At 39.9% G+C, this 26,860-nt stretch overlaps 1 protein-coding gene across 2 annotated transcripts in view; it reads left to right on the plus strand.

Moving 5' to 3' along the window:
- The window catches only part of Vps41 (VPS41 subunit of HOPS complex), a 152,308-nt gene that overhangs the window by 73,933 nt on the left and 51,515 nt on the right, over positions 1-26,860 (plus strand). For both annotated transcript variants that reach the window (XM_048460771.3, XM_048460772.3), the window contains 4 exons: positions 4,067-4,129; positions 6,948-7,013; positions 22,863-22,982; positions 24,038-24,184. In XM_048460771.3, coding sequence (XP_048316728.1) covers positions 4,067-4,129; positions 6,948-7,013; positions 22,863-22,982; positions 24,038-24,184 — 396 coding nt within the window. The remainder of the gene's footprint in view (positions 1-4,066; positions 4,130-6,947; positions 7,014-22,862; positions 22,983-24,037; positions 24,185-26,860) is intronic.

Consider the following 26,860-nt stretch of genomic DNA (forward strand, 5'->3'; position numbering starts at 1 on the left):
GCATGAATTGTGATGTAGTGTCACTTTGCCAAACTCAACAAAGAACCAGTTAACTGCTGTGTGCCACAGGGTGCATAAGCTCACACAGGTGGTGTTGGGAAGGGCAGCAGTAGAGTGGCATATGCTTCTATATGTATGAAACTTAGATGGCGGAGTAATGTGTGCACAGTGATAGGTCTAAGGGTCCTGGTGGGTTTCAGGGTATCATAGGGTAGAGGAGCTCCTTGAGATTCTGGTTTTTGTTTTGTTTTTTTTCCTTTTGGTTTCTTCGTTTCTTTCCTCCTTTGCTCCTTCCCTCCCATCCTGATAAGATAAAAAGATAGGTTATTGAGTCTGCTTTTAGAAAACAAGTACTACTTTTAAATGTTTTACATTAGATTAGATTTTTGTTTATTATATACAAATTTTGTATATTGGTAAATTTGAGATTAACTGTACAGACATTTCTACTCTTGTTCAAGGTATTGTACCTATTCAACTAATTTAACAAGGTAATGTAAACTTCTAGTTGTTGAAAATTATTATTACCAATTGTTTGGGATAATAAGGAATTGTAGGTTAGTAGCTAATCAACTATTATAATTGAACTTGTAGTCACATTAGGTTTGTTTTCAAGGTCAAACAAAGATATATTTTAGATAGGTCATTTTCAAACATTTCAGAGATCTACAGAGTATGGCATTTAAGATGTTTTAATAACATAGGCTATCTATCTATCTATCTATCTATCTATCTATCTATCTATCTATCTATCTATCTATCTATGACAATGAGATATATCTGCTCCTAGCAGCACCATTCTACTTCAGAGACAGGAGATTTGGCATAGGAGCCTGCAAGAGGCCCCTCATGGAGTTTCCTGATGGCAAAGGATTACCTTGAATATTTTTTGTTGACCTACATTCATTAGTCCAATGCCTGCCTTTACCACATCTTTTGCATAATCCAGAAGGAAGGGACGTTCTGAATGGATTATTCTTAGGAAAAACATTGTTTCTAGGAAAGCCTTGTTTTACAATTCCTTTTAAGGTGACCTTGTTTGTCACAATTTATAACATTTGACATTTCGATATTTTCTCAAACCTCTGGAAATCACCTCTCCTATCCAATGCATTATCATGTTCATGAGATTCAATATTAATTGTATCTCGGATCCATTCCTTCAAAGGTGCTGCCTTTAATGGTCTAATTATCCTTTTGCATAGAGATTTGGCACTTTTAAAAAGTCGGAGATTTATTTGTTTAGCTTCTGAATTTGGTATCATTCTATTTACTGCTGAAGTCAATTTTTGTAAGAAAGCCATAAAGGCTTTCTTTGGCCCCTGCATAACTTTAGTAAATGACTCAATTTTCCTTCCTACTTCTTCAATTTTGTCCCAAGCATTCAATGCTGCTCGTGGCATAAATCTAGGTTGTGGTCATCATATACAGTTTGCCTTTCCTTAGTAGCATAATCTCCTTCTCCAAGAATTTGATCTTGGGAGATTTCCCTACCTCTTGCTTTACTCTGTTGTTCAATAATCTTAGACTCTTCTCTGAACCAGGCACTCTATTATAATTGTGGACCAGGTTCTAAAACAGCTTTAACCAATTCTATCCAGTCATTAGGGATAATTCTATTACAAACTGACCACGAGTTTAACATTTGCTTCACAAAAGATGAATGCATGACATATGAGACTATTACTTCCTTGAATCTCCTTAAATCTAACACTGGCACAGGAGTCCATTCAGTGATTACGCTATCATTTGGCAGTTCCTATATGGTTACCGGATGTATTAAGGTTGGTTGTTTGAAAACCTTTGACTGTTCTATCTGTTTTTATATATGCAATGCTGTAATTGGTTCTTCATTAAATTTCTCTGTCTGGATTTGAATATTTCTGTGACCTGTTTTATTAAATTTTTCTAAGGCCTGTATCTTAGCACTCAGATTAACTATTTTTTTTTTAGTGATACAATAAAAATGATAATGCTGGTAATGTTTACAATCTACATAACATAGATTCTATCTAAATTAGTTATTCTCTCATTTAATCCTTCCATTTTCAAACTGTCCAGAGTATTATCCTACAGAAACACAAATCCCTCCAATGCAATGGTGTTTCCCATTTTTTTTTTAATGTTGAAAAAACTCTCTTTTAACTGATTCCTCCCGTTAAGAATTCCCAATTGTCTTACCAAATCTGCTGATAATGTTAATGAAGATGTGAAGCTGATTGATGCTGTGTAGAACAGTAAAATCCTTTCTGGATTTCAAGACAGCTACTTAGTTAGGCAGCAACCTGAGAAGGGGGTTCGGGGAGTGCTCACACTGCTTGCAGGGGGGGGGGGGAGAAGGAGGAGAGAGAGAGAGAGAGAGAGAGAGAGAGAGAGAGAGAGAGAGAGAGAGAGAGAATGAGCCAGCTGTCTCAAAAACACATGGAATAGGGGAAGGCAGAACCAGCCAAGTTAGGTTAGGTGAGTCTTGTGTTTGTTTGGAGCTAGGTGCTTTTGGGGTTTGGGTGGCAGCTGAAGACTGTTTCAGAGAGGCTACAACAGTAAAATTCCAAATTCGCTCAGAGACTTGGGGGAAAAAGAAAAGAAAGTCGAGCCAGGTGGGGCTGGAGCTCCACATACAGCTCTGGCTGTTCCTATGGGTAAAAAGCCACAGGCAAATGGCTTTTTCAGGGATTTTTTACCCCAAATGCTGGGTGCCAAATTTAACATGAATAATAAAAACCCAGAGACAGGTATTAGGGTTCAACCTGAAGAGAAGAAAAGCAAAGTAACCAAGCCACTAGAGAGCTCTTACCTCAATGAAATCTTCAGATTGAAAGAGAGTGAGTTCCTGTCTCATCCTGCCTTGTATTCCTCTCTAGTGCTGGGATTAAAGGTGTGCACCACCACCACCACCAGGCCTCTGTGGCTAACTAGTGTGGCTACTGGGATTACAGTTATGTGCCACCACTGCCTGGCCTGTATGGCTGACTAGTGTGGCTGTTTTGCGTTCTGATCTTCAAGTAAACTTTATTTATTAAAATACAAATGAAATATCAGTACACTCTCTAACCTCCATTTCTTTCTTTTCCTTTTCTTCTTTTCTTCCTTTCTTCCTCCCTCCTCCCTCCCTCCCTCCTCCCTCCCTCCCTCCTCCCTCCCTCCCTCCCTCCCTCCCTCCCTCCCTCCCTTCCTTTTTCCTGAGCTTAGACTCAGACTCATGATCCTCTAGCCTCAGCCTCTGAGTATCAGGATTATACTCACAGCTGGCCTGTGTTCTCTGTCTTGCTCTGGCTAATGGTTGAAGAGTCAGCTTTATGTCGCAAATTGCATCAAGCTAAAATCTGTAATTTTATCCTTTTAGTTATGCACATCAGATCTAATTTTGCTTTTGTTGTGATCAATTTAAAAACTGGAAAAGTAGAATGAAGTGGCTGAAGACAGCTTGAAAGTGAACACTGATGAGGGCACCTTAACTCCTTCCTTTCCTTGTGGAGGAGAGTCAGCTTATGACTGTCCTGCTTTAACGTAGTTCATTCTCTTGCCACATCATGCATGCCTGTGCATTCGTGTGCATGTGTGTATATCTATGAACCATGTGTATATGTATGACTCAAGAAAGGAAGTGCCTTTCTCCTTATGAGAGGAAAACAGTTCTTTAGCTCATGGGAAGTTCATAAATATGTTGGTAGCCTGCCATATCTATTTCATTTCTCAAAGTTGGTATCTGTTTATTAAATTGAGTGAATAAAGGGAACTGTATCCATGTGTTACTTGTGAAGGCTTTTTTATTTTCATTTTTTAAATTAAAAAATTACATTATTCCCCTTTCCTTGCTCTATCCCCTCCATGTACCCCACCTACATGCCAATCATGGCCTCTGGCCTCTTTTTAAGAAGCTTTTAAAAGCTTCATCACCACAGAGTGCTCAACACTGGTGGAATACTTTACACTGGGTACTTTGTAGGCGTCATGACAACTTAAATCACTTAAATCAAGTCTTACTGTTTTTTCTAAGTTTTTCCTCTGCTGACTGGCTCTTTCTGTTATTGTCATATTGAACTGATGTGATGTGTTCACTTCTCAGGTACAAGTATTTGGACTATATTCTGGAGAAGAATATCATGAGACTTTCGACTGTCCCATTAAAGTAAGTACTCAGCAAGTTTCTTCTCATGAAGGAGCTTTCTCCCCTAGATGAGGATGACTGAAGTGACGGAGACACTGTCCGTCCTGCTACACCAGTGTCTGTGCTGGTACAGCCTGAACGCTGCCCCCGAGGCCAGATATAGAATATGTGACTGTGGTCACAGTCTGTGCTCTGGGAGCTTTTCTTAGAGTAGATGAATTAAGTTCTGAGCTGAAAGAAGTTATGGTTAGCTTCTTTTAGGTAGTGGTGTTGTGTTTTGTTTTTGAGAGATGACTTCATAGGTTGAGTGATGTCTGACTGAGCTTTGATAGAGAGGCAGATAAGGTGGGAACCAGTCTTGCAGGAGGAAGAGCATATTAGAGATGAAGATGCCAGGCAGATCAAACTGTGTCCAGTAAGTAGCAGAAAGTCTTGCCTAGGTGTGCATGAACAACTGAAGAGGCAGTAAAAGGCAGGCTAGAGCAGGGTGGATCTTCAGATTAAGGAATTTGGTTTCCATCCAATAGCTTATTAAGTGCCTAAGAACAAGAGTGGCATAGCAGAAGCCTGGTTCTGGAAGGGCTAATCTGGTGATTTATGCAGTGGAGATGGTGCGTCCATGGGTAAGAGGCAGAGAGATCAGCTGGAGATAGCAATCATGGTAAAGTATCTGATGTACTCTTAAAGGGGGTGATTTTCTTTCATGTATTTTTTTTTTCAGACATTGACTGGTAGTAAAGGACAGATAAGATCTGACATGTGTTTTAGAAAGCTCATTTGTGGAGAAGGAAGGGGATTTAAACAGGAGAGTCCCTGGGGGAAAAAACAGTTTAGCAGACTGATGTAGTGTACTGAGCAGCGTACCAAGAAGCTTGGTAAAGGGAGCAACCTTGAATGCTCATGATGGAGAAGTGGATTGGGACAGTTTTTAAGAGGTAGGCATTGGAGCCTTAGTGACAACCTGGCTGAGTGAAGTCAAAGATGGAGATGTTGAGGGTAAATCCAGTGTCCTGCTTTAGTAATGACTTGAAGAAGCCTCACCAATTGTATTAGGTAACAATTTGAGTGAAAGCATTGTAAATTTGGCCAGAAATTTACAGAGCTGGGTTACAACAGACCGTTTTACAGAGGGCTTAGGAACAGGTGTTGGCCTTCTCAGTGGAAATTGTCTCTTAAACAGTTGGTAGCTAGCAGTGAGTGCGAGAACGCCATGTTTAAGGATATGAGCCAGTTTACAGCTACAGTGTAAAAAGGGAAGACTGATGTTAATATTGATACTTTGGGGTTCTCAAAGATTGCAGTGGAAATAAAAATAGCCACTAAGCCAGACGATGGTGATGCACGACTTTGATCCCAGCACTTAGGAGGCAGAGGCAGGTAGATCTCTGTGAGTTTGAGGCCAGCCTGGTCAACAGAGCAAGTCTCAGGACAGCCAAGCACAGAAAACTCTGTCTTGAATAAACAGGAAAAAAGATAAAGGCCACTAGTCTGAGAAATAAGAAACAGTCCTTACAAAGACTGAGGAAAAATCCAGGTTGGTGACAGAAAGTCAAGAATAGGGTTTCCAAAAGGGAGAGGGCAGTGGTACAAAAGGCAGCCTGGAGTTGGAACAGACTTTGTCCAGTGTTTCCTTAGTGAGGACAGTTGCCAGAGCGAGTCCCAGGAGAGGGAGTTAGAACCACCAGTCAAGACTCTTCAAGACATTTGTTCATGAAAACCATGTCATCTGGCTGATGGAAAAAATGGGAAGAAAAAAGGAAAAATGTGCAGAAAATATTTCCTTGGACCATATTTTGGCTAATAATAAGAGCCAGTAGAGAGAGCATAAGGCCAGAAGGAAACAATACTTGGCAGAGAAGCACTGAGCAGTGAGATTGCCAGCTTAGTGAGAAAGGATCTGAGTCCTGCACAAGAGTTAGCCAGGCCCTGAGAGGGAGGCTCAGCCCAACTGATGCCGCACAGAGGAGCAGTTAGTCCCTCAGCCCTCCTGGTTTATTTTACTGTACCTATATTACACGTGTGTGCATGCGTTTGCATAGTATGTTTGAGGAGAGATGTTTGTGTGTTTTGAGAGAGCTTGCAAGATTCTTTAGAGATTTTTAAGAACTTGGAGAAATGCAATGTCCGTGTCTCTGTTGGAAGTTCGCATGGGTTAGGGCAGAGCTGCAGCGAGCTCTGATCTACCAAATAGCAGTGTTCACAAGAATGAGAGGATGTATGCTAAACCCTGGCGCTAACAGTGTAGAGAAATCCATTAACCTGTCCCATTGGAGGAGGAAGATGTACTGGTTAATTATAGAAATGCAATATGTCTTCAACTGAAAGTTACTAAAGTTTCTGATTTCATGGGTAGCTGGAAATGGAAAGGTCAGAAGGGAGAAACTACTGAAAGAGATGGGTCTCAAAGAGAGCCAGGCTGACTGAGCCCTGGAAGCTCCCTGTTGCTTTGCTGTCTCAGGACAGCGGTGGAGCCACCTCAGGAGAGTCTGCCACAGGGCCCAGTTCTCTGAGTTCTTCTAGGCAGTGTACTTTGTTACCAGTGATTGAGAAATCCCTTTTCGTGGTCCATCTGCCTTCATGCCTTTAGCAAACGGGTGTGCTCAGAGCGCCTCACTCAGCCAGAAGCTAGATCCCTTCATTCTTGTGTAACTTTGATTTTGCTTCAGAGAAGACATTCTATCACACAGGAAGAAGACTAAGATGTCCTCCACAGTTTCACAGCCTTACCTGAATGCACTGCTCCCTGCCCAGGTCGTTTTTTAGATCATGCTGCTCATAGTGAACGAAGGGTTCTCAAATGCACCTGCGACTTTTAAACCAGGTACCTTTTCTTTTGTAGATCATCGCTGTGCACCCACAGTTTGTGAGATCCAGTTGTAAGCAGTTTGTGACAGGAGGGAAGAAGGTAATGCTGGGTGTCTCTGAGGATGTGTGCCCTGTGATAAATGATGGTGGAATGAAACGGTGACAATTCGGTCTCCGAGAGACGTGCAGCCTCAAATCAACCCACTGCTTTCCTGAAGTGTGAAAATAATGGCCCTTCACATAAAAAAAAAAAGAGGCAACATTTAAAAATAACAAAAGTGATTGAGTTAGGAATTGTTCTTCCTGTTTGTGACACACTTCCTGTGGCTGAGGGGGTGTGAGGAGAGTGACTGGTACGTTCATGGCACATTGTGTGATTTCAGCACTACTCAGAGCAATGAGGAAGCGAAACCATCCCGAACGTCTTTCTGTTTATAGAAATAATGAATCCTGAAATGACAGAGTCATGGCGATTGTGTGTTGTTTGTTTTCTATTTTTATTAGCAAAGCATTTGTAAAATCGTTTTTTTTCTTATAACAAACATACTAGAAATGAAGATACTACTTTATATAGAGCCCTTGAAAAAAGAGGTATTCTGGATGATTTCAGTAGTGGTGTAGCTGTGAGAGGGCGGCTTTGAGACCCACATTCCAAAGCATCTAGAATGTTCCACGATGTGAATGACTTTCCTCTCCCTGTGCTTCTGTGTAGAGTGAGGTACTAGGAAAGCACTTTGCTCATTCCCTCTTATTCTCAAGGCTATGTGGCAGACACGGGGACCCATTCTGTGGCACAGAATCAAGACGACACCAGCTCTGATTTCTTCCTAGGAGTTAGACTTTCCCTTCCCACCATCTAGCTCATTCTTGTTGTTTGGTTCTAGTCCCATTCACATCACACAAAATGTTTGCGCTGTTAGTGATGGGAATCACAGGCTTAATCTGACATTCCCTGCCTTAGGCAGAATAAAATACTGTCCCTGTTTGTGACAACTTTGAGAAAGAATATTTTTAAAACCCCTCTTATTTCATTATTAAACACATTTTGGTTAGGAGATTTTTGTTTGTATAAATTCACTTCCCTCTGACTGCAGTCCATGCACTGGTTAGAATTCAGTGAGGATAAAGAATTAATGATATGCTGCCATTTTAAAACATTGCTTTAAAAGAATGTTTTTATTAATAGTTTGGAATCTACGAGTGTAGATGAACGTTTCTGTCCTATTCGGTCCCACAGCCATTCAGTCCCAAATAAACACGCAGAGGCTTGTATTAATTATAAACTGTTTGACCTATTGTTCGGCCTATTACTAACTACCTCTTACAACTTAAATAACTCATAATTCTTATCTATGTTTAGCCAAGTAATGTGGTATCTTTTCTCAGTAAGGCATTCTCATCTTGTTTCCTCTACATCTGGATGACAGCTCCATCTCTGCCTTTCTTTTTCCCAGAATTCTCATAGTATATAGTTGCCCCGCTATACTTCCTGCCTGCCTACTGGCCAATCAGTGTTTTATTAAATGAATATGAGTAACAAATCTTTACAGCGTACTAGAGCATTATCCCACAGCATAAGAGCTCACAGATTAGGTGCTGGTTGAGGGTCTAAGGAAGCAATCAACATCAAGTTACATCCCAGCACAGGTACTGTTCTTGAAACATTCTTGAGCTCTCTTTAATAGCCCATTATAAAGTCTCCAAAGTGTTAGGAGCTTTATGAAACATGTATGTCCCCTTTATCTATGAGTGTGACATGCTTACTATTGATTTGTTTCCTGGTATCCACTAAGTTTATTATGCAACTCTACACCTTTCAAATAGTAAAACGTTGCATTTGTTTTTTTAAACTCCGATGACATTGTTAGTAAAAATGGTACTTTCAGAATTTATTGGCTTGGTATGATTGTAGCAATCTCCAGAACATTTCTTTCTTCTATGCATACAGTATATATGTTTTAAAGATTGCTTGTGCTACATTGTTTTCACATTATTTTGTTTTGTTGAAATGGGTTTATGAAGATACAGTTTTATTATTTATTTGTTTATTTATTTACTTACTTACTTTGATACAGGCTCTCTTGAAATTAGTTATGTAGACCAGATTGACCTTGAGCTGTCTGTCTCTGTCACCCAAGTTCCGGGACTAAAGGTGTACGCCACCATGTCTAGGCTATGAAATAGATCTTTTTTTGTTTTGTTTTGTTTTGTTTTAAAGCTATTTTATGTGTACCACCATCATATCTAGGCGAAGAAGTCTTGCTTTAAAAAAGTTATTTTATATATATGGGTATTTTGTCTGCATGTATATCTATGCACCACATGTATTCCTGGTGCCCTCTGAACCCAGAAGAGGACATCAGATCCCTGGGAACTAGAATTACAGGTGGTATGAACTACCATGTGGATCCAGGGATTCAACTTGGATCAAATAGCCAGTGCTCTTAACCACTGAGCTATCTCTTCAGCACTTTGACTTTTTTTCCTAAAGTAAGGAAAGGGTTTTATAGATGACATTAAGTAGTGACTATTGTTAGTGATTATTTTCATTTAGAAACTGTTGGCAAACTTTCAGGAGATACTTACTGAGTTGTAGATGTTTATAAACCTTGAAAAACGAGGAAAGTAAAGACTGCATTGGTCCAAAAACAGAGTCTTATTATTCTAACTGGCATTTTCAATGAGAACCAGAAGTTAACAGAACCAGCTGAAGAGTCCAAGGTTTAACAACTATTGATAACCTTACAAGGGTCATATGTCATAGGCACCCCAAGTCTGCTGTAGAGGGTGGGAAGCAGATCAATCATATAGAAAAAAAATAAAGGCAATACTATGTAATTGAGAGACTTGAGTCAGAAATACCTTGACATTCAAAAACCTAGAGAACTGCCCAGATGGAGGTATGACGTGGAATAGGTGTTTTTATCAGAACTCTAATTTAGTAGGTGTTTGCTAAGAACACTAATTACACACTTACCTGTTCTGTAGTCCTTTACATTATATGCCATTTTTGATAGACAGGGTTGAAATGGCCCATAGACTAGAGATGGAGAAGGCAAACAGGAAAGTGACGGTCTGATATTAAGATATGTGGGCTATTCATAAGAATAATGAAACGTTTTATTTAATATTTTAGTTTTTGCAGTATTTTTAAAAGATTGATTAGTGTATTTTATATACATATGGATGCTTTGTCTGCACAGCAGAAGAGAGCATCAGGTCACATGAGACTACAGTTACAGATGGTTGTGAGCCATCATGTGGGTACTGGGAATTGAACTCAGGACCTTTGGAAGAGCAGCTAATGCTCTTTTTTTTAGGCTCTCAAGGTAGTTCTCAACTTCTTAGAAGTTGAATGCTGTAGTTGAATTTATAGACTTCGCTGCTTGACACTTGAGCATAAAAAGCTTATTCAAAATTCTGTTTCATTTTCTTTTTGAAAAAAGAAAGAAAAAGAAAGAAGTCTCTTTTAAAAGTGTCATTGCAGGGAGCGCTAATGCAGGGAACCAGTGGATTTTTATACAAGTAGGAGGAAGACTAATAGATAAGCATAGCCAGTGAGTTTCTGCTGCAGACATAAAGCTGCCAGGTGCATCCCGTCTGGCTGCTTTTTTCCTTTAATTGTGCGGCTTTCTCTGTCAGCAAGATAAACAGCTTTATACAACCTTTACCTTTGAACTCCGAAATACACTGCAGTGATAACTGATTCTACTTCTTTGACAAATTGTTAGCTCATGGTGCCACTGTTTGCGGTGAGTTCATTTGTGGAAGTGAGATAGTCAGCTGCTTGGCATTGCTGTGGGATAAAGTAAAGGAGCCTGGGTGAAGACACAGGTTGCTTTATATGATGGAAAATGTCAGTCAGCAAACCAGGGAAGGACCTTTGTGAATGAAATGAGAACAGTCGCTTCCCTGTCCTGGGCTGGAGGCATTGTGCTATGGTTTTTTTGTTTGTTTGTTTGGGGGTGGTGGTTTGATGGCATTATATCTTGCTTGTAGACTTCCAGTGATGATCTGCAAATAAAAATTTGCATTTGAATATTCTAAAGGATGATTCAATAAAATAGCTTTCTTAAAATATAGTTATAACATTTTCAAGATTATTTTTTTTCAGTTTTATTTAGGTGTATTTAACACAGTGTAATATGAGGATTCATTCAAACATACCTAGTCCTCTCATGTAGTTACATTTTCGTATATGTGATGAAAAGACTTAGGATCTAGTTTCTCAGTACATTTCAGTCTTTTATTAAATACAGTCACTGTCTTGTACATTGGATCCTAAGAACTTGCACAGCTTGAGACAGAAAATCTCTGCCCTATGCCCACACCTCCATTTCAACTATCCCAGCTGTAAATGTTTTTAGCAGTGAGATTGCCAAGGAGCCTTTCCGTCCTGCTGTGATCACTAAACACAGCATGTAGCGGTATTTCCTTACGTGCTTACTTATCTCTTGGTCAGATTGGACCTGAATTTTTTTTTAGGGTTACAAGGATTTAGACACTAGCTATGTACAGTGTATACACAGTCCCAGGATGTGGCTGTCCAGGATAGTTGTGGACATTGTCATGGGACAGCCATAGGCAGCCTGTACCAACTCACATAACTCTTCAACTGAGCATTTCTGAAGAGTTAAGAATACTTGCTTGAATACTTCCTAGCCAAGTTATTATTAAGCCACAGGATATTACCAAGTTTATGAGCTAATGATTTATGTTAAACTGCTTTAAAAAATCACCTTTTCTTCTACATACTGTGTTTCAAGTTGCATTTCTATTCCTAGTATTTCATGATGTCAGCAGATCAACACTGCAGAAACACCAACTAGCAGGAAGTAGCACACAAATGTAACCTTCATAAATTGTTTTTCTCAGTCATATAAACCAATTTGTAAATTAACTCTATGGCAACTTATGTTGGTAGAGTTTTCTGTATATTTTATACTGGTTAATGATAAGTATAGAAATCCATTTCTTAAACTAGCCATCATTTCAGTCACAACATTTACATCTTATTTGTCATCTATGCCAAATGTCAGTTGATTTCCTGGTGTCTCTGTGTAGAATTCCCAGTCTTCGACTCTATAGTAGATGTGGAACGTGGAAAGGGTCCATACCAGCTTCATTTTCTTTCATGATACCCTTGACACAAAGCTATCAAATGTCTGTTAAGACCTTTCTGCAAGTTCAGCTAAATTTTCCACATATAATAGTTCTTTTTTGTTGTATATACATGTGTATATGTGAATGTTTACATGTATGTGTGTATGATGTAATTGTGTCTGACCATACAAGTGGAGACCAGTGAACAAACTCAGCTGTAGTTTACTTATTTTTTCTCTTTCTTTCTCCTTTTTTTTTTAAAATAAAGTCTTTCATTGATCTGAACCTCACTGTGTAGACTAAGATGACTAGTTATTGAGTCTCAAACAATCTGCCTTCCTCTGATTCCCCAATACTGAAATTAAAAGCATATGGTTGTCTAGCGTTGGATGGGTTCTGGGTATTGAACTCATACGTTTGTACTTACAAGGCAAGCACTTTGCGGACTGTACTCCAGCCCGCTCTATGTATGGCTTATGTGTATTGACCATAGCACCTCCTTGAGTCCTTCTCTTCCTGGAGCAGTCAAGCCACCGTCGCTTCTCATTTGCTGCATGTCTCTTTGCATATTTGAGGATTAGATTTGTCAGTTAGTGGGAAGATGCTCATCATCTTTTCTTGTGGGGCTTAATACAGATCCACTGTTAATCCTCCCTCCCTCCTTCCCTTTCTGTGTAGGACTGAGTAAAACAAGGGGTTACAGGTGCAACTGTTGTTTGTTAGTATCACTCATACAAACTGAAGTGCTCATTTCAAGGAGCTCTAATCTGCTTGTTGAGCACATCTTTGTGAAGGGTTCCAGATAGTGTTACTGTATGCACACTGTATTGTGACAGTGGGTGGTGGGTTTCAAAAGAATGCGTGTGGGTAAGTAGTAGTGGAATGACGTTAGTAAGATCATTCATTAATCAGAATGATGATCTGGTGAGAAGCTAATGTTCTGGATCATTGGAGAAAGAAGTGGGAACAGGTACTTTTCTTTGTATGTATGCATTTAAGAATGTAAGTTTTACTGTGGAGAAATCTCGTAGTGGTATTTTCCTTATTTTTAAACTTTCAATCAGTATTCCTCCTTGGTATTTTTAACAGTGAAGATTGAGACACACTAAATACCCTAGCTGGGCTGTGCGCTCTATATCTGCAGTAGATCATCAGAACTGCCGTGGTGTGTTAGGAGGATGTCAGAAAGATGTTCTTTTAAGATAGAGGCAATTTCAGGATGTGATTTGAAGGAGGCTTAAGAAGGCAAGTGTTTGTTCTAGAATGGATGCTGTAAAGAGGCCAGAGTAATTGTCTTCTTGAGTATTTAAATAAGCCATATTTAGAAAAACAGAGGCTAAGTCAAGGCTGAAGTATAAAGAACTTCATAGTCTCTCACTTTAGACAGGATTCATCCTGTGTATTTTTGTGCAATTATTTTTGGGAAACACATTCATTGAGATATGGTTATGAAGTGATCTTGTTTGTACCGAGATCCTTCGTGCTCAAAGAGTGGCCTTGTGCACTGCTGGTGCTCTGTGAAGTTGCTTGTTTGTTCGAAGACCAAGACTTCCTTGTGAGTGACAAGGCAGACCCTTTAAAGATGTCAACTTTTTTTCTTTGTCAGGGAGAGTAAGCAAAGTGCCCGCATCTGATAGAGTGTTTTTGTTGGCATACTTTTCCATGGGAGGGGGTCTCATGGCATTCTTTTTTAAATATAATTATGTGTAGTAGGTACATTTAGGAATGACTATACCCCAAATCAGTGATTGTGGTATGTCTGAGCAGAATTATGAACATACTTGTTTGTCTACATTGGCATTCATTTCATCTTTTTTTACTGGAAGCATTCATTTATTTTATAATAAAATAGTGAAAGTACATAAAGTCATCTCAATTTAGGACTTGTTTTTACTTAAAAATTTGTAGCATACGAAATTCCCTATATTCTTGAAGTTGTTTATTTAGTATTTAATAATTACCTGATTAGTCCATTCTACAGGTCTGTTTCTTTTTCTTAGCTATTTTTCTGTTATTGAACCTTTAGTTTGTATCTGTCTTTGTCAACAGTCTACTTGTGGTGAAGGTAGAAATGCTTTTCATCATTATTATCATTAATGAATTTTTGAGACAGGGTTTTACATATCCCTGAGTTCTGGCTTCAAGCTGCTAATGTAGCTAAGGATAACCATGAACTTCTGATCCATCTCCCTCCATATCCTGATTGGTAGGGATACAGGAGTGTACATAATCACATCTGATTTATAGTGTCCTGGGATTAGAGCCCAGGACCTCATGCTTGTTAGCAGCTGAGCTCCAGATCTAGTCCACCAATGTGTATTAGTTGTACAAATTAATAGGTTTCACTTTGAAACTATTATTCACTATTATTATTATTATTCACTATTATTTCTGTAATACGTGTGTTGTATTTTGATTTTATCTACCCTTTTTATAACCCACTCTTTTCTTCCTTCCTACTTGTCATTGTTTGTCCCTCTCTTCCCTTGTTTCCTTTCCCTAATGGTTTCTCTTCTATTTATAGGGTGTCTTTTTAAAATCTTTAGCTTATCTCAGTCAACATAATCTCCATTTTCATTTATTTCTTACATGTGACATATCATTCTTTGTGATTGTCTAGTATTCTACTATGCATTTATGCCGTATTTTCTTTATGCTTCCCTCTGCTGGTGGGCACCAAAGTTTATTTCATTTTAAGAATAATACTGCAAAACATGGATGGACAAATATCTCTGTGGTATGCATAGAGTTCTTGGGATGATATGTTTAGGAGTGCCATAACAGAATCATAAGGGAATTCTGCTCTTAGTTTTTTGAGGAGCTTCCCCGCCGACTTCCACAGTGACGATTTCTGTTCTCATTGACACCAGGTGACAGGGCCCTTCTCCCACTCGCGTCAGCGTCTGCAGTGTTTCTTGTAATAGCCATTTTGACTATGGTGAATCTCAAGCACATGAAATCTGAGTTCCCTGCTGCCAAAAAAATCATGTTTTTCATATATTTATTGGTCATTTGTTCTTCTCTTGAGAAATATTTGTTCAAACCAGCTACCCACTTATTGAATAGCTTGTTCTTTTGGTGATTTAATTTTGTTGATTTGTTATATATTCTAGATATTAATAGTCTAGATATAATAACTAGCCATCAAGCATATTTCCTATCTCTATGCCAGTTTTGTACTTGTCTATATTCTTTGTTTGCTGAATTTACAAATCTTTGGACATGAACTTTTGTCTGTTGGTTGAACTATTTTCCTGCCTTTGATTAGAATCATTAAATCAATGATTATAACTACTTTTTATATATTTGAACACATTGCCAAATAACTATACATTTCAAACAATGTATACTCATTTATACCATCTATGTGTGAATAGCTTACTTCATTGTGTTTTCTGCCAAATGTTATTTTTCAATGTCTTTTAACTATTAGAAATTTTGAACATTCATATTATTCACATCCATATCTACTTTTGTAATATGTCTGGTGACATTCTTTGCTCAGGGCAGCTTTTAATATTATAATGGAAACCAGGCCATTGAAGACTGTCCACTTGATATTTACTGTCAGTTTGAACACAAATTATTGCTGCCTACTGACAGCCTCAAGCCTTTTTACTAATATTGTTTAGATCTGGGGTAATTATTTCTCTTCCCAGAGAGATATTATATAGAAGTCCAAATAAAAATAAAACTTACAAGTAGAAATTGAAGTATAAAAGTAGTAGTTTCATATGCTGATTGCAAATTAGAAATGATTGCCTGTGTATATCACATCCTATAGATGTGAGTCTGTTCAAAACCCATCGGTTCTGCCCCTTTTATAGATCTACCCATGACTGACTGTGTGTCCATTAGTATCAGCCTTTCATAAAGATGATAGGGAAGGTGATGGATGATAGCAAATTGAGTTGAACTCATTTAACGTGGCTTCTTCTGTAGATGGCAGTCATGATCTTAAGGTTTTTCTCACCATTGTTTTACATAGAACTATGAAGGATTTATTCAAATATGCAAATCCATTAATTCAGATTAATTTATATTATGCAAATTTATCAGTTTAGTATTTCTTTTTCATACCTTTCTTGCCAGGATTTCCTTCCAGTGGTCCATTTTACAGTGAGGTACTATGCACATAAAATTAGAGATTTTTGTTCCTGACACAGGACATGAGTTCAGATGTGGGCAACTTTGAGATTTTCTCTTCCCTGCTGCTGAAGGTTTGACCTCAAGTCCAGGCCTCGAGATACATCCTTAGGTGGCCACAATCTGAAATATGATCCCATATCTATTAAGTCTGTTGTTATGGATCTGTGTGGAATCCATTCTTATAGTAGCAGAATTGTTATTATTAATAAATGTTTCAATCATTTCTCAGACATTTATAGTCATGAACTTGCATCTCTAAGTATTACAGTGACAGGGTTAAATGGTCTGTCTTTCAGAATGGGTAAGTTGATATTTTAGCTTGTAGTGGTAGATAGATTGATCCACAGATTTATATCTGTCATCTGTCATTCAAAAGAAACTGCTCCTCATTGGACCCCTGGTATTTAGTATCTTTTTTTCATGTTGATTTCCTACTTTGAAACTATTGATTGCTAAGTGGACTTTACCTTACAATGATTCAGTTTTGTTTGTTTTCAACTATCAATATGTCTGATGAAGGAGGGTCTTCTGTCTATGTGTTACTTTCATTGGTTAATGAAGAGACTGCCTTGGCCTTTTTGATAGGCCAGCCCTTAAGTTGGTGGAGTAGACAGAACAGAATTGTGGGAGGAAGAAGGCAGGCAGACGCTATAGCTCTCCTCTCCAAGATGGACGCAGGTTAAGATTCTTCCCAGTAAGCTACCACCTCGTGGTGCTACACAGATTATTAGAAATGGGTTAATTAATATGTGAGACTTAGCAATAAGGGGCTGAAGACAATGGGCCAGGCAGTGTTTAAATGAATACAGTTTCCATGTAATTATTTTGGGTAAAGCTAGCTGGGAGCCGGGACGCAGCCCTCCGCTCCATTCTACATATGTCCATACAGTTTTCACAACATTAGCTTGCTTCCAGGTGCTTAGCATCGTGTTTCCCATGCTTCCTTTAAAGCACATAGATGATCAAGCAGGCTGTGGAGCTCCTTGTATGCATGGTGTTTTCTGTAGCACATGAAATCACCTTTAGAAAAAGAAGTCTGAAGGATTATAGCATCCAGAAATGAACAGTGAGTTTAAAGCAAGAATATACTTGAGAATGTCCCTTTTTCTTGTTATGTTGTATGATCTTTCTTGGTGGAGATTAAAACAAACCAAACCGAACACCAAACAAACAAAAACTATGTTTTAAACCTTGGTCCTGAGCCAAAGCAAGAAGCAAGATGAAGGTTCCCACTTAAACTGCTGGCTACTTGGCTACTCATGGCTATGTCAGAATTATAGCTCCTCCCTGCTGTACACAACTAGTACCTTCTCCACAGTGGCTATTGTTTCATTCAGTTGTCTTTTCCATGGGAAAGACTTATTTCAGTGTTAGTTATGGGAGGGTACATGTGGTCTGTGTGTGCCTTGGATGTGTGGGTGCCCCTGGAGGCCAATTAGCCTGATGTAGATGCTGAGAACTAAGCTCTGATCCTCTGGGAAAGCAGCAAGCACTTTTAGCCACTGAGACATCTCTCCAGTCCTGTGTTTTCTGCTTTTAGAACTTTATTCTTGATCTTTCTCAAGTCGTTAAGTCCCATAATAAGACTTCCTGCCATTATACCTTTGTCATGTTTTACTCAGATTGCCTTGTTAGGTTCTGATTTGCTGAGATTTATGTTTTTAAAAGATTTCCACATCATCATCATGATCATCATAATCATCATCATTATTATTATTTACTGGTTTTTCAAGACAGGGTTTCTCTGTATAGCCCTGGCCAACCTGAAACTCTCTGTAGATTAGACTGGCCTTGAACTCAGAGATTCACCTGCTTCTGCCTCCCAAGTGCAGAGGTTAAAGGTGTATACCATAACCACCCTGCTGTTCCCACCATGTTATTACCTTTTATTGTCTAGTTTCTCTCTCATCTGATTTAATATAAGTTATCTTTTATGGAATCTGTTTTTCTTGAATCCCTTCGTCCTTCCTATAGGACCATACCTGGTTTCTTCCATATCTGCTTCCCATGGCATGATCCTCACTGCCCCAGACTTTCCTATTTTTTTGTCTGGCTCCAAGCAAGCATCACTGCAGGTGTTGAGCAAGGCTAACAAGTTATGCTGTCCACAAACTTGGAAGATCCTCAGCTGACCACGGTTGAAGCATACACCTGCCTCTGTCAGGGGAGAGTGGGTGATTGGTAATGATAGCACTGGGACCAGAACCAGAGACTTTATTGCAACCTGTTAGCTATCTGACGCAGGTGTGGGAGATTCTGGGGTGTGCATGCTACACCACTCTGTAATGTAGAAAAGTGTTAGATACATCTATCAGCACAAAACACAGAAGAATAAAGTATATTGCTGGTATGTGAAGGCTCCTATTGAAATATAAGTACTGAGAGTGCTGACTGCCAGAATGTGGATTTATGGGAAATAAAGCCCTAAAATACTTTCTCCAACAGCAACAAAAATATAGACCTCTTGGAAACAGCTTTTCCTCTCTGTGTACTTAGCTCCCATTGAGCTTAAATTGCTCTCAGTATTGGGATAATGACAATTCGATAATACAGGATGTGGAAGACAAACCAAATAAATTAACCAGCTGCTTTTAAGGCTAGTTCGCTCAATGACTTACCCCGAAAATGCTTTGTAGAGCATTCATGCTCAGTGGGTCTCTAGGCAGTTTTACGACTAGAAGAAAGAAATGGATTTTATTAAATGTCAGTGAAATAGGGGCAGATAGCTTTGTGGTACTTAAATTAGTGTGGAATGTGTGTAAGAAAAGTAGTTTATCTTTCTCTAAATCATCAGTGCAGAACTTTCCTTGGCATTCCTGCTAGAAAATGTGTTCCTCCTCAGAATTCCCCTAGATTAGGATAAGACAGTAAATGGAAGTGCACCATTTGGTGCTGATCTCCTGAGTCCCTTGGAGTAAATCCCACTGAAGGACAGTGATAAAAATTTCATCCATTACTGGCAGACACATGAAGTTGAGGCTTAGAAGCTAGAACTTGTGAGTGAGGAATACAGACAGGTGAAGAGGGATGAGAGGCACTGCCGAAGATCAGGGACTTAATGCTAGGAGAGGAGCTGCTTAGGTGCAGAGAGCTTAAGAGGCGAATGCCTTCCAAGTCCAGAGAGCCTTCTGCAGGGCCCAGAGCATCACTGTGCAGGCCAAACATAGGGCCCATCTGTGTTCCTCAGTGTAAAGATCAGAAGCTACTTAAATGGAGCATGGAAAATCTGACCTTAAAAGTAGTTTTGAAATTTTTGATATGCTTTGTAGAAGTTAGATCATCTGTCCTTGAGGAATGGGTGGTAGCCTTTCATGGCAGGAGCTGGGCATGAGCTCAGTAGAGGAAGTCCTTTCCCTTCTGATGGGGAAGAGTGTTAATTGTGTGAATTAGCTTGGAGGTCTTTCCACTTTAGAGACGACAGTTTCCATGCGTTCAATGCAGTTTGTGCCTAATTGAAACAAAAGTGCCTAATTGAAGTATTAGGCACTTCAGATGGGTTATATAGCTGAAGAAGGGCTCTGGGCCGTTCCATAGCTCCACCAGTTGCAAACCCATCATGAATTGACAGTGAGGGGAGGATTAAGAATAGCACTCAGAAAGCCTGCTTGTTGTCCACTGTCCTTCATGCCCATGTGTCCAGCAAAGTGAGAAGCATGGCCTTTCCCCAGCAGGGAGAGGCAGCGAAGCTGATACTCAGTCAGAGGGAAGAGGGTGCCTTCACTGGATAGCGGTGCTCTGACTGGACCCGCATGGTTATAAAGCACATAACAGGACCAAGCAGTTAGAGAGACATGACTTACAGAAGACGCTTGCTTATGATCCCATGAGCCCTGAATGGTAGTTACTAGGTTTCTAGTACCAGGCCTGGTCCCCTCCTGTTCATCAGGCCTTAACTCCAGTTAGATAGCAGTTGGTTACTGCAAAGATATGAATGTCACTATTACCCTTAGGGAAATTTTGCCATTGTTGTTTGTTGTAGTTCAGAGGCATTTCTTCAGATGTAAGTATACTGCAGAAACAAGGAAACCATAATGAGATTGGGGGTCAGGGAGCTGTGAGTTGGGGTGAGAGAATATCAGAATGACTTCTTTTCTTTTATCTAGTCAGTTTTAGGGCATTTTTGTACTTTTTAAATGTTTTAATATACAGCAAGAAAAATCTACCCCCTTTCATCTAATTACTCAATTTTTCAAATTGCTATTGTCTCACTTTTTTTCTTTCAAATGAATTTCTAGTACTTTGGGAATAACTAGAATTAATCCTTCGGGATTTTCTATGGTCCTCCGTGGGAGTCACATGGTAAACAGATGCAGCTGGACTAAATCTCTTTTTCCGGACTTCAGTGGAGTGACTTTGTTTGACTTCTGTGTGGCTTACCGCCCTTGTCTGTGCTCTTTCCCTTTGCTCATTTGATTATCCCCTGAAGGTTAGTTAGCTTTGAGACATGTCTGTCTTCCTGCTTAGAACTCTGGGTGCAATAGGATTTTCCCTCTTACAAGGTTGGGAAATATTTTTTAATCTTTCATTGTCCTTTATTAACTTATTTTTGTCATCCCTGAAGAATGGTGATATGAAGGATTAAATCTAACTTTTAAAGTTCTTGACTTCTCTGTGGGGTATCTTAAGCCTGTGGTGTCACCAGTGAGAGATTTATCCCATTCCCTGGCTAACATCAATTCTTTTTGGATACCGAGCCTTCTGTAGGTGCCCAGCAGTTCCAGAGTCCCGCATTCCTTCCCAATTGTGCTGTTCATGGTGACAGCGGGAATGGTGACAGCTTGGCTTCTGCAGCCTGAGCCATTGCGCTTCAGTGTGGTTTTTCCAAGAGTAGCCTCACAGCTACCGTGTTACACTGAGCGTGCGAGGCTGGCGCTCTGGTACCCAACTGAGGGGCTTTTGGCAGGCTGTTTTAGGGGGAATGTTAAATCACAGCCTTTACTGGGTTTTCTAACTTTTTATAGAGTTTGTAGAAATTTTCATTTAAACATTGGGGTGGGTTTGCTTTTAAAACACAGTGCATATTGTTTGTCTTTCCTCTCAGTACCGAGTTGGTCCTGAAGTGGGAACTGATGGCAGAAGTAATATGCTGCCACTCTACCAGGCTTCTTTCCTCTCCACTCAGCCAGGCATTCATCTTAGCAGCTAGTGATCAACACTCACTGTGCCCCGCCCACTTCTCACAGTCCCCTCCAGACCAAGGCCACGGCCTGAGGAGAGAGTCTGTGATCTACCAGTTTCTCCTGGTAAGAATAATTATTAACTACTTATTGGTAGTGGATTAGTTAATAATCCTTTTCTGTTGCTAAAAGTACACTCTTAAATTTTTCCTTCTTTTCCCAATTTCAAACCTTGTAGCAAATGCATCATTCCGTTCACTTGACTGGGCAGCATCCTGGCTAGGTCCTTTTCCTGTGTGATACAAAGGGAAGATTATGAATTCAGTCCAGGGACACCCTGCGCATTTCTAGTGAGGTAGCTAAGGATGGGACGACTTAGAGAATCAGTGAAACTGGTGGAGTATTTCTGATGGAAGACAGATGCTGAGGTCAGCTTACTTTTGGACAGTTAACTTCAAGCATTTATAGCACGTTAACATGAATATATTCAGCTTATTTGTGAGAATGCACATTTTCTTTTCTATATCAAGTCTAATTGTGGAAATGTAAAGAATGAAATAGATACGAAGGAAATATAAGTAAATTATAAATTTATTCTTCATGTTCTTTCCTCCCCGATGCTTCAGACACGGTTGGAGATGCACAGAACACGGAGCTGAACTGACATAGGAGCTTTGAATATTTTCTTGCCTGCTGTGGTGGCACCTGCCAGTAATCCTAGATTTGGAGGGCAGAGAGATTGTAGGCCCACAATTCTACAAGATGCTAGGCCAACAATAGTTCTGTCATGGCATGTGTTCTCAGGACCAGCATACAGCAGTAGAACACATACTCCTGGATGATGTACTTTGAGTGACACATTGTATAAATGTCACAGCTTAAAGAATTGAAGTTGGGTATATCAAGAAAAATATTTTATAATGCATGAATTATCAGAACTATATCTTCTTCAGGATTAAGGAATTTTTATCAGTTATATTTTATATTAAAATTTCCAGTAGGATTTTACAATAGATTCTTCTCTTTACACAGTGTCTAGCTACTGTGGAATTCTTAAAAACCCTAAATCCTAAAGCAAATGGTCCATACTTTATAATTTGATGTACTGTTCAAAAGATACCGTCAACTTATTTGCCTTGGATTAAATGAAAGAAAAGCGACCGTTTCAAACTAAAGCAGTTTAATCTGTGCAGACTGTCTTGTCAGTGAAGAATTTAAGAGATGTTGATTTCCTGGTTTACAAAATGAATTAGTTCCTAGTTCCTTATTTGGAAAGCTTCTCTGAAGCTGCTAGTCAGGAAAGCATTGTTTGCCCAGAGTCCTGGTGTTGTGGTGCCATCTTGTGGCTGAGATTTGTCATAACCTCAGTGCTCGAATATGATTTAAATAGTGATACAGGCAGTTTAAGATATATAGGGAATTCTTTCCAAAAGTAGGTTACCTACTAAAAGATAAACACAAGCACGTACACACACACAAATTACTTAGAATGGCTTATTTATAATTTGGTAACACTGACGGTGCGTAAAAGACCTGTGTGATGCTGGTGTCTAAAAAACCGTGTTTTGCTGTGTCCTCAGTTGCTGCTGTTTGAACGGACGTGGATGAACAGATGGAAGTCTTCTGTCCTGCACGAAGGGGAAGGGAACATAAGGAGTGTGAAGTGGAGAGGCCATCTGATTGCTTGGGCCAATAACATGGTAAAGGCATATGTCTGTCTCTAACACTTGTGCAGTGACAGAGAAGATGACGACACACGGTGGGCAGTGATTCTCATAGACAAAGGAGACACTGATGCCACCCTCCGAGCCAGGGGACGGCTGATCACGCTGCGATTTCATAGCACATTAATTCCCAACTCACTGTAGACTGTGCTTTAGAGTAAGGATCCTGAAGTATGGAGTAGCCAAGAGAATGGCAAGCCATTTTAATAATTGAAACGCTGCTTCAGGAATGAGCTCTGGAACTGCCAGTTACCCATTTCCCATGGGCCACCGATAGAAGCAAGTATAGAGTTTTCATTTCTTCTTTGCTTCCAGTATAATCATAGGCCAAAACACAGGCCTGCCCTATAAAAAACGTATTTGTGCTTTCAGTATTGCACTGATTTAAAGTTTATTTAGTATAAAGTGGAGGCTGGAGAAAGTTTAAAAAGTAGTCTTTTTTCTTATCTGTCATATATTCTGAAATTTCATTGCATAGTTGAGAAAAATCAGCTCATTCAGTTAGGAATGATAGAGACTTTCTCAGTTCAACCCTACTGTTTGGGCTTTTTCTTACTTTTCTTGGTTCCCAACGAAAGTAAACGACTCATCTTCAAGGCTCATCTTCAGCAGGCAGTATTCTTGATGTTTCCATCTGAGCAGTTTGAAATATCCTAAGTAGTTGTCTTTGAATGGATGGTTTTCAGAACCAACACCTTTCTGAAGAACCAAACTCAGTCCTGTGCAGGAAGTTCCATCAGAAGTGTCTGTCGACTGTCAGGTTGCAAGTAAACTGGGTGTATCTGTACAGTGCATGTTTGTGTTGTGTTTACACCACCCATGCTATCCACTAATAATGCAGCCTCTGTCCAAGAAGAAGTGTGGAGGTTGCCTTCAGTTTGGGCTTTCATGCGGTTTCTATAAAATCAGATTGTGCCTTTGTGTGGCTCCCTGGCATGCCCAGGAAGCACCATTATTGTTTTGGTATAGCACCACTATTGATATGCTCCTTCCCCAGAATGTAGGATGCTTAACATGGTTTTGTTTTGTAGGGTGTGAAGATTTTTGACATTACCTCCAAGCAAAGAATCACCAATGTTCCCCGAGATGATATAAGCCTTCGCCCAGATATGTATCCCTGCAGCCTCTGTTGGAAGGACACCGTGACGCTCATTATTGGCTGGGGAACTTCCATCAAGGTGGTTTACCTGGTCTTTATATTAAACCCAAATCATTATAGCTTTGTTGAGAGTTGTCTGAAAAGATTTGTATTCACAGATATGTTTCTGGGAGACCTAATTTTTGACCTGAATGCCATAGTGATAGAACAGTTTATTCACGAGTACAGGTGTTAAGATGTGCTCTTTCTTTTCTATGATGTGCAAAGTAATTGCTCTTTTCTGTTCTCAGGATGGTGCTGTATTTGTTGTTTGTTGAGTTCTGTTTTAATTTCCCGCAATCCCACTTCAGTCCCTTAGCTGTTTATGGAACACGTGGTTGGCTGCTGTGGTTTTGTTAGGTGCTCGTCTCCTTGTCATTCTTCCTTTGTCTTTGGCTGTGACCATTAGTTTCATTTGGGTTATTGATGGTAATGGCATAACATTAAGACTAAATCACCCTGCATGTTTCCTAATTTAATGACATAGAGACCCTGGCTCATTACCTATAATTTGATTTAAGAGCATTTTTCTTATATCTGATTATCTCACCTGTATGTGCCCTGACAAAGTAGAGCTGCCTCCAGACCCCAGCTGCCTTTATTTTATGCCTACCAGTGCTTCTGCTAGAGTAAGTACTTGAGTCTCAAAAGCAGTTCCTTTCCTTTAAAGATGTAATACATAGTTTAAAAAATAAACTAAGATTTAGTTGAGGGGAAACATGTGAAAAAGTATCTCAGCAACAGTTTAATATTTAGAGTCAGACAGACTTGAGATTGATTCCATTTTTTCCACTTCCCTCTTAGATGTATGCATGAGGGCATAGAACTTGGCACATTGTAGTAGCTTATACATGTTACCTATTAAAATGTAAGTCCTGTAAGGGATATGAGAGACATGAGTAGAGGGGAAGAGTGTGACAGCAGCTGTGTGGTGCCCTGCTGCTCAGTCCAGCGCCGTTGGTAGTGCTGACATGCATGTCCTCTTCTCTGTAGATTGGACTTGAAGGGCATATGTATGAAGAAAATATGTGATTCAGTTTACAATGGAGAGAATGCCCTGAGTTGTCCATCTAGAATAGAACAAGCTGACCAGGCTAGGTTCTCTCTCAGGGTCTTCAAAGAAGTGCTGCTCTGCCCACACTTCATGTCTCTTGATTAGGGAAAGTGGTTAGTCTTGGAGCTGTAGGCCTGTGAGTGATTGCATATCTGTGTGAAACTTACAGATTTGTGGTTGTGTGTTAGATCGGTCATGGATAATGAGTACACATTTCTCTGCGCTTAAATAACGTCCTACAAATTTTATGTCAAGTATGTTACTTTACCAGGGATTTTCTTCTTCAGACTAAGTCATATTTTGAGCATTTCTCAATTCAAAATCTTGGTGAGCAATCTTGATTGAGAGGAACAACTAGAAGCAGTGCAATGAAGCGTATAGTTAGAGGTGTGCTCTGTTCATTTTGTGTGATCTCCTAACACTTGCCGAGCACCTACAGGCAGCAGCTGCTGCAGAAATAACAAAAGGCAAGTTAGTTCTTCCTTTTACAGATAATTCCTGGTCTGGTAAATGAAGACAGCCAGAAATCAAAGAGCAAGTAAGCACCTGTTGTTGGTGGTAAATAGAAGGAGGACGTTTAAACGGGATAAAGGTGAAGGGGGCTCTCGGAAACCTGCTGTGTCATTAGTGAGAGCTCTGAGAGGGAGAAGTTGTGCAGGTCTGAGGAGGTGCTGAGATGGAGCAGCTGGAAACCATTGTCAAGAGTGGAACAGATAGAGAAGAGGGTCGATGAAGACAGTGGGAGAGTGGGCTGCGTGGGGGTTGGGTGATAGAGTGGGTGCTTTCCTGCTTATGGGCCCTGGGAAATCTCTGACCTCTCATTGAGTGAGGTGGGAGGCCAGCAGAGGATGCTGCAGTAGAGTTAGTTAAATGACCTAACTTGTATAATGATCACTATGGTTGTGCAGAGCTGTATAGCAAAGACCAGTGGAGAGGAGAGAGCAGACAGGAGGCCACTGCTGTTAGATAGTAGTGTAATGTCTTCTTGTACCTGTGTTGTGGAGCAGGGGAGAGAGACTGGACTGGTGTATTCCGAAAGCAAACCCTTCAGTATTTAGTGACGATTGAACAAGGGATGTAGGAAAACGAGAAGTCAGTGTTACCTAAGGAACTAGAAGGTGAACCTTTCCTGTTCATGGAGTTCGCATCAGAAAAAAGATGCCCATGTAGAGATGTGGAGGAGATAGTTAAAAGAAGCATCTTGGCGTCCATGGGTAAAAGATTGCCTGAAAGGAAGTGGCCTTCAAATCTTTGATGTGCTGCAGTGCAGGCCACAAGCTTACTAGAGCATCTCTGCCTGTGCACTCTCCAAACCTGCTGCTTCAGACCACAGAGTTAGGAGCAATGGAGTAGAGCGGTCTGGCAGCCAGGGCTGGTGCCCGAGTCCTGCACTGATCACGGATATGATATGCATTAGCCTTTAACTCTAATCCTGTGGTTCTGAGTAACTTTCAGTCTCAGGTTTCTCATCTTAGGTTAAACATGGTGGCATTGTCTTTCATGGGTATCTGTGTGTCAGAAAGTTCAGTCAGTCCACAGGTTCAGTGAACATCCCTCAAGGTTCTGTCTTCGCTTCTTTTAATTTCCATCAAGTCTCCTTGGCTCTCGTCTCTGCCCTCCACAGTGCAGCTAGAAAAGTGTATAGAGAATGCAGTCGGAGGT

Source organism: Myodes glareolus, chromosome 14, assembly GCF_982192425.1.
Source record: "Myodes glareolus chromosome 14, mMyoGla1.1, whole genome shotgun sequence".
Classification (NCBI taxonomy): Eukaryota; Metazoa; Chordata; class Mammalia; order Rodentia; family Cricetidae; genus Myodes; species Myodes glareolus.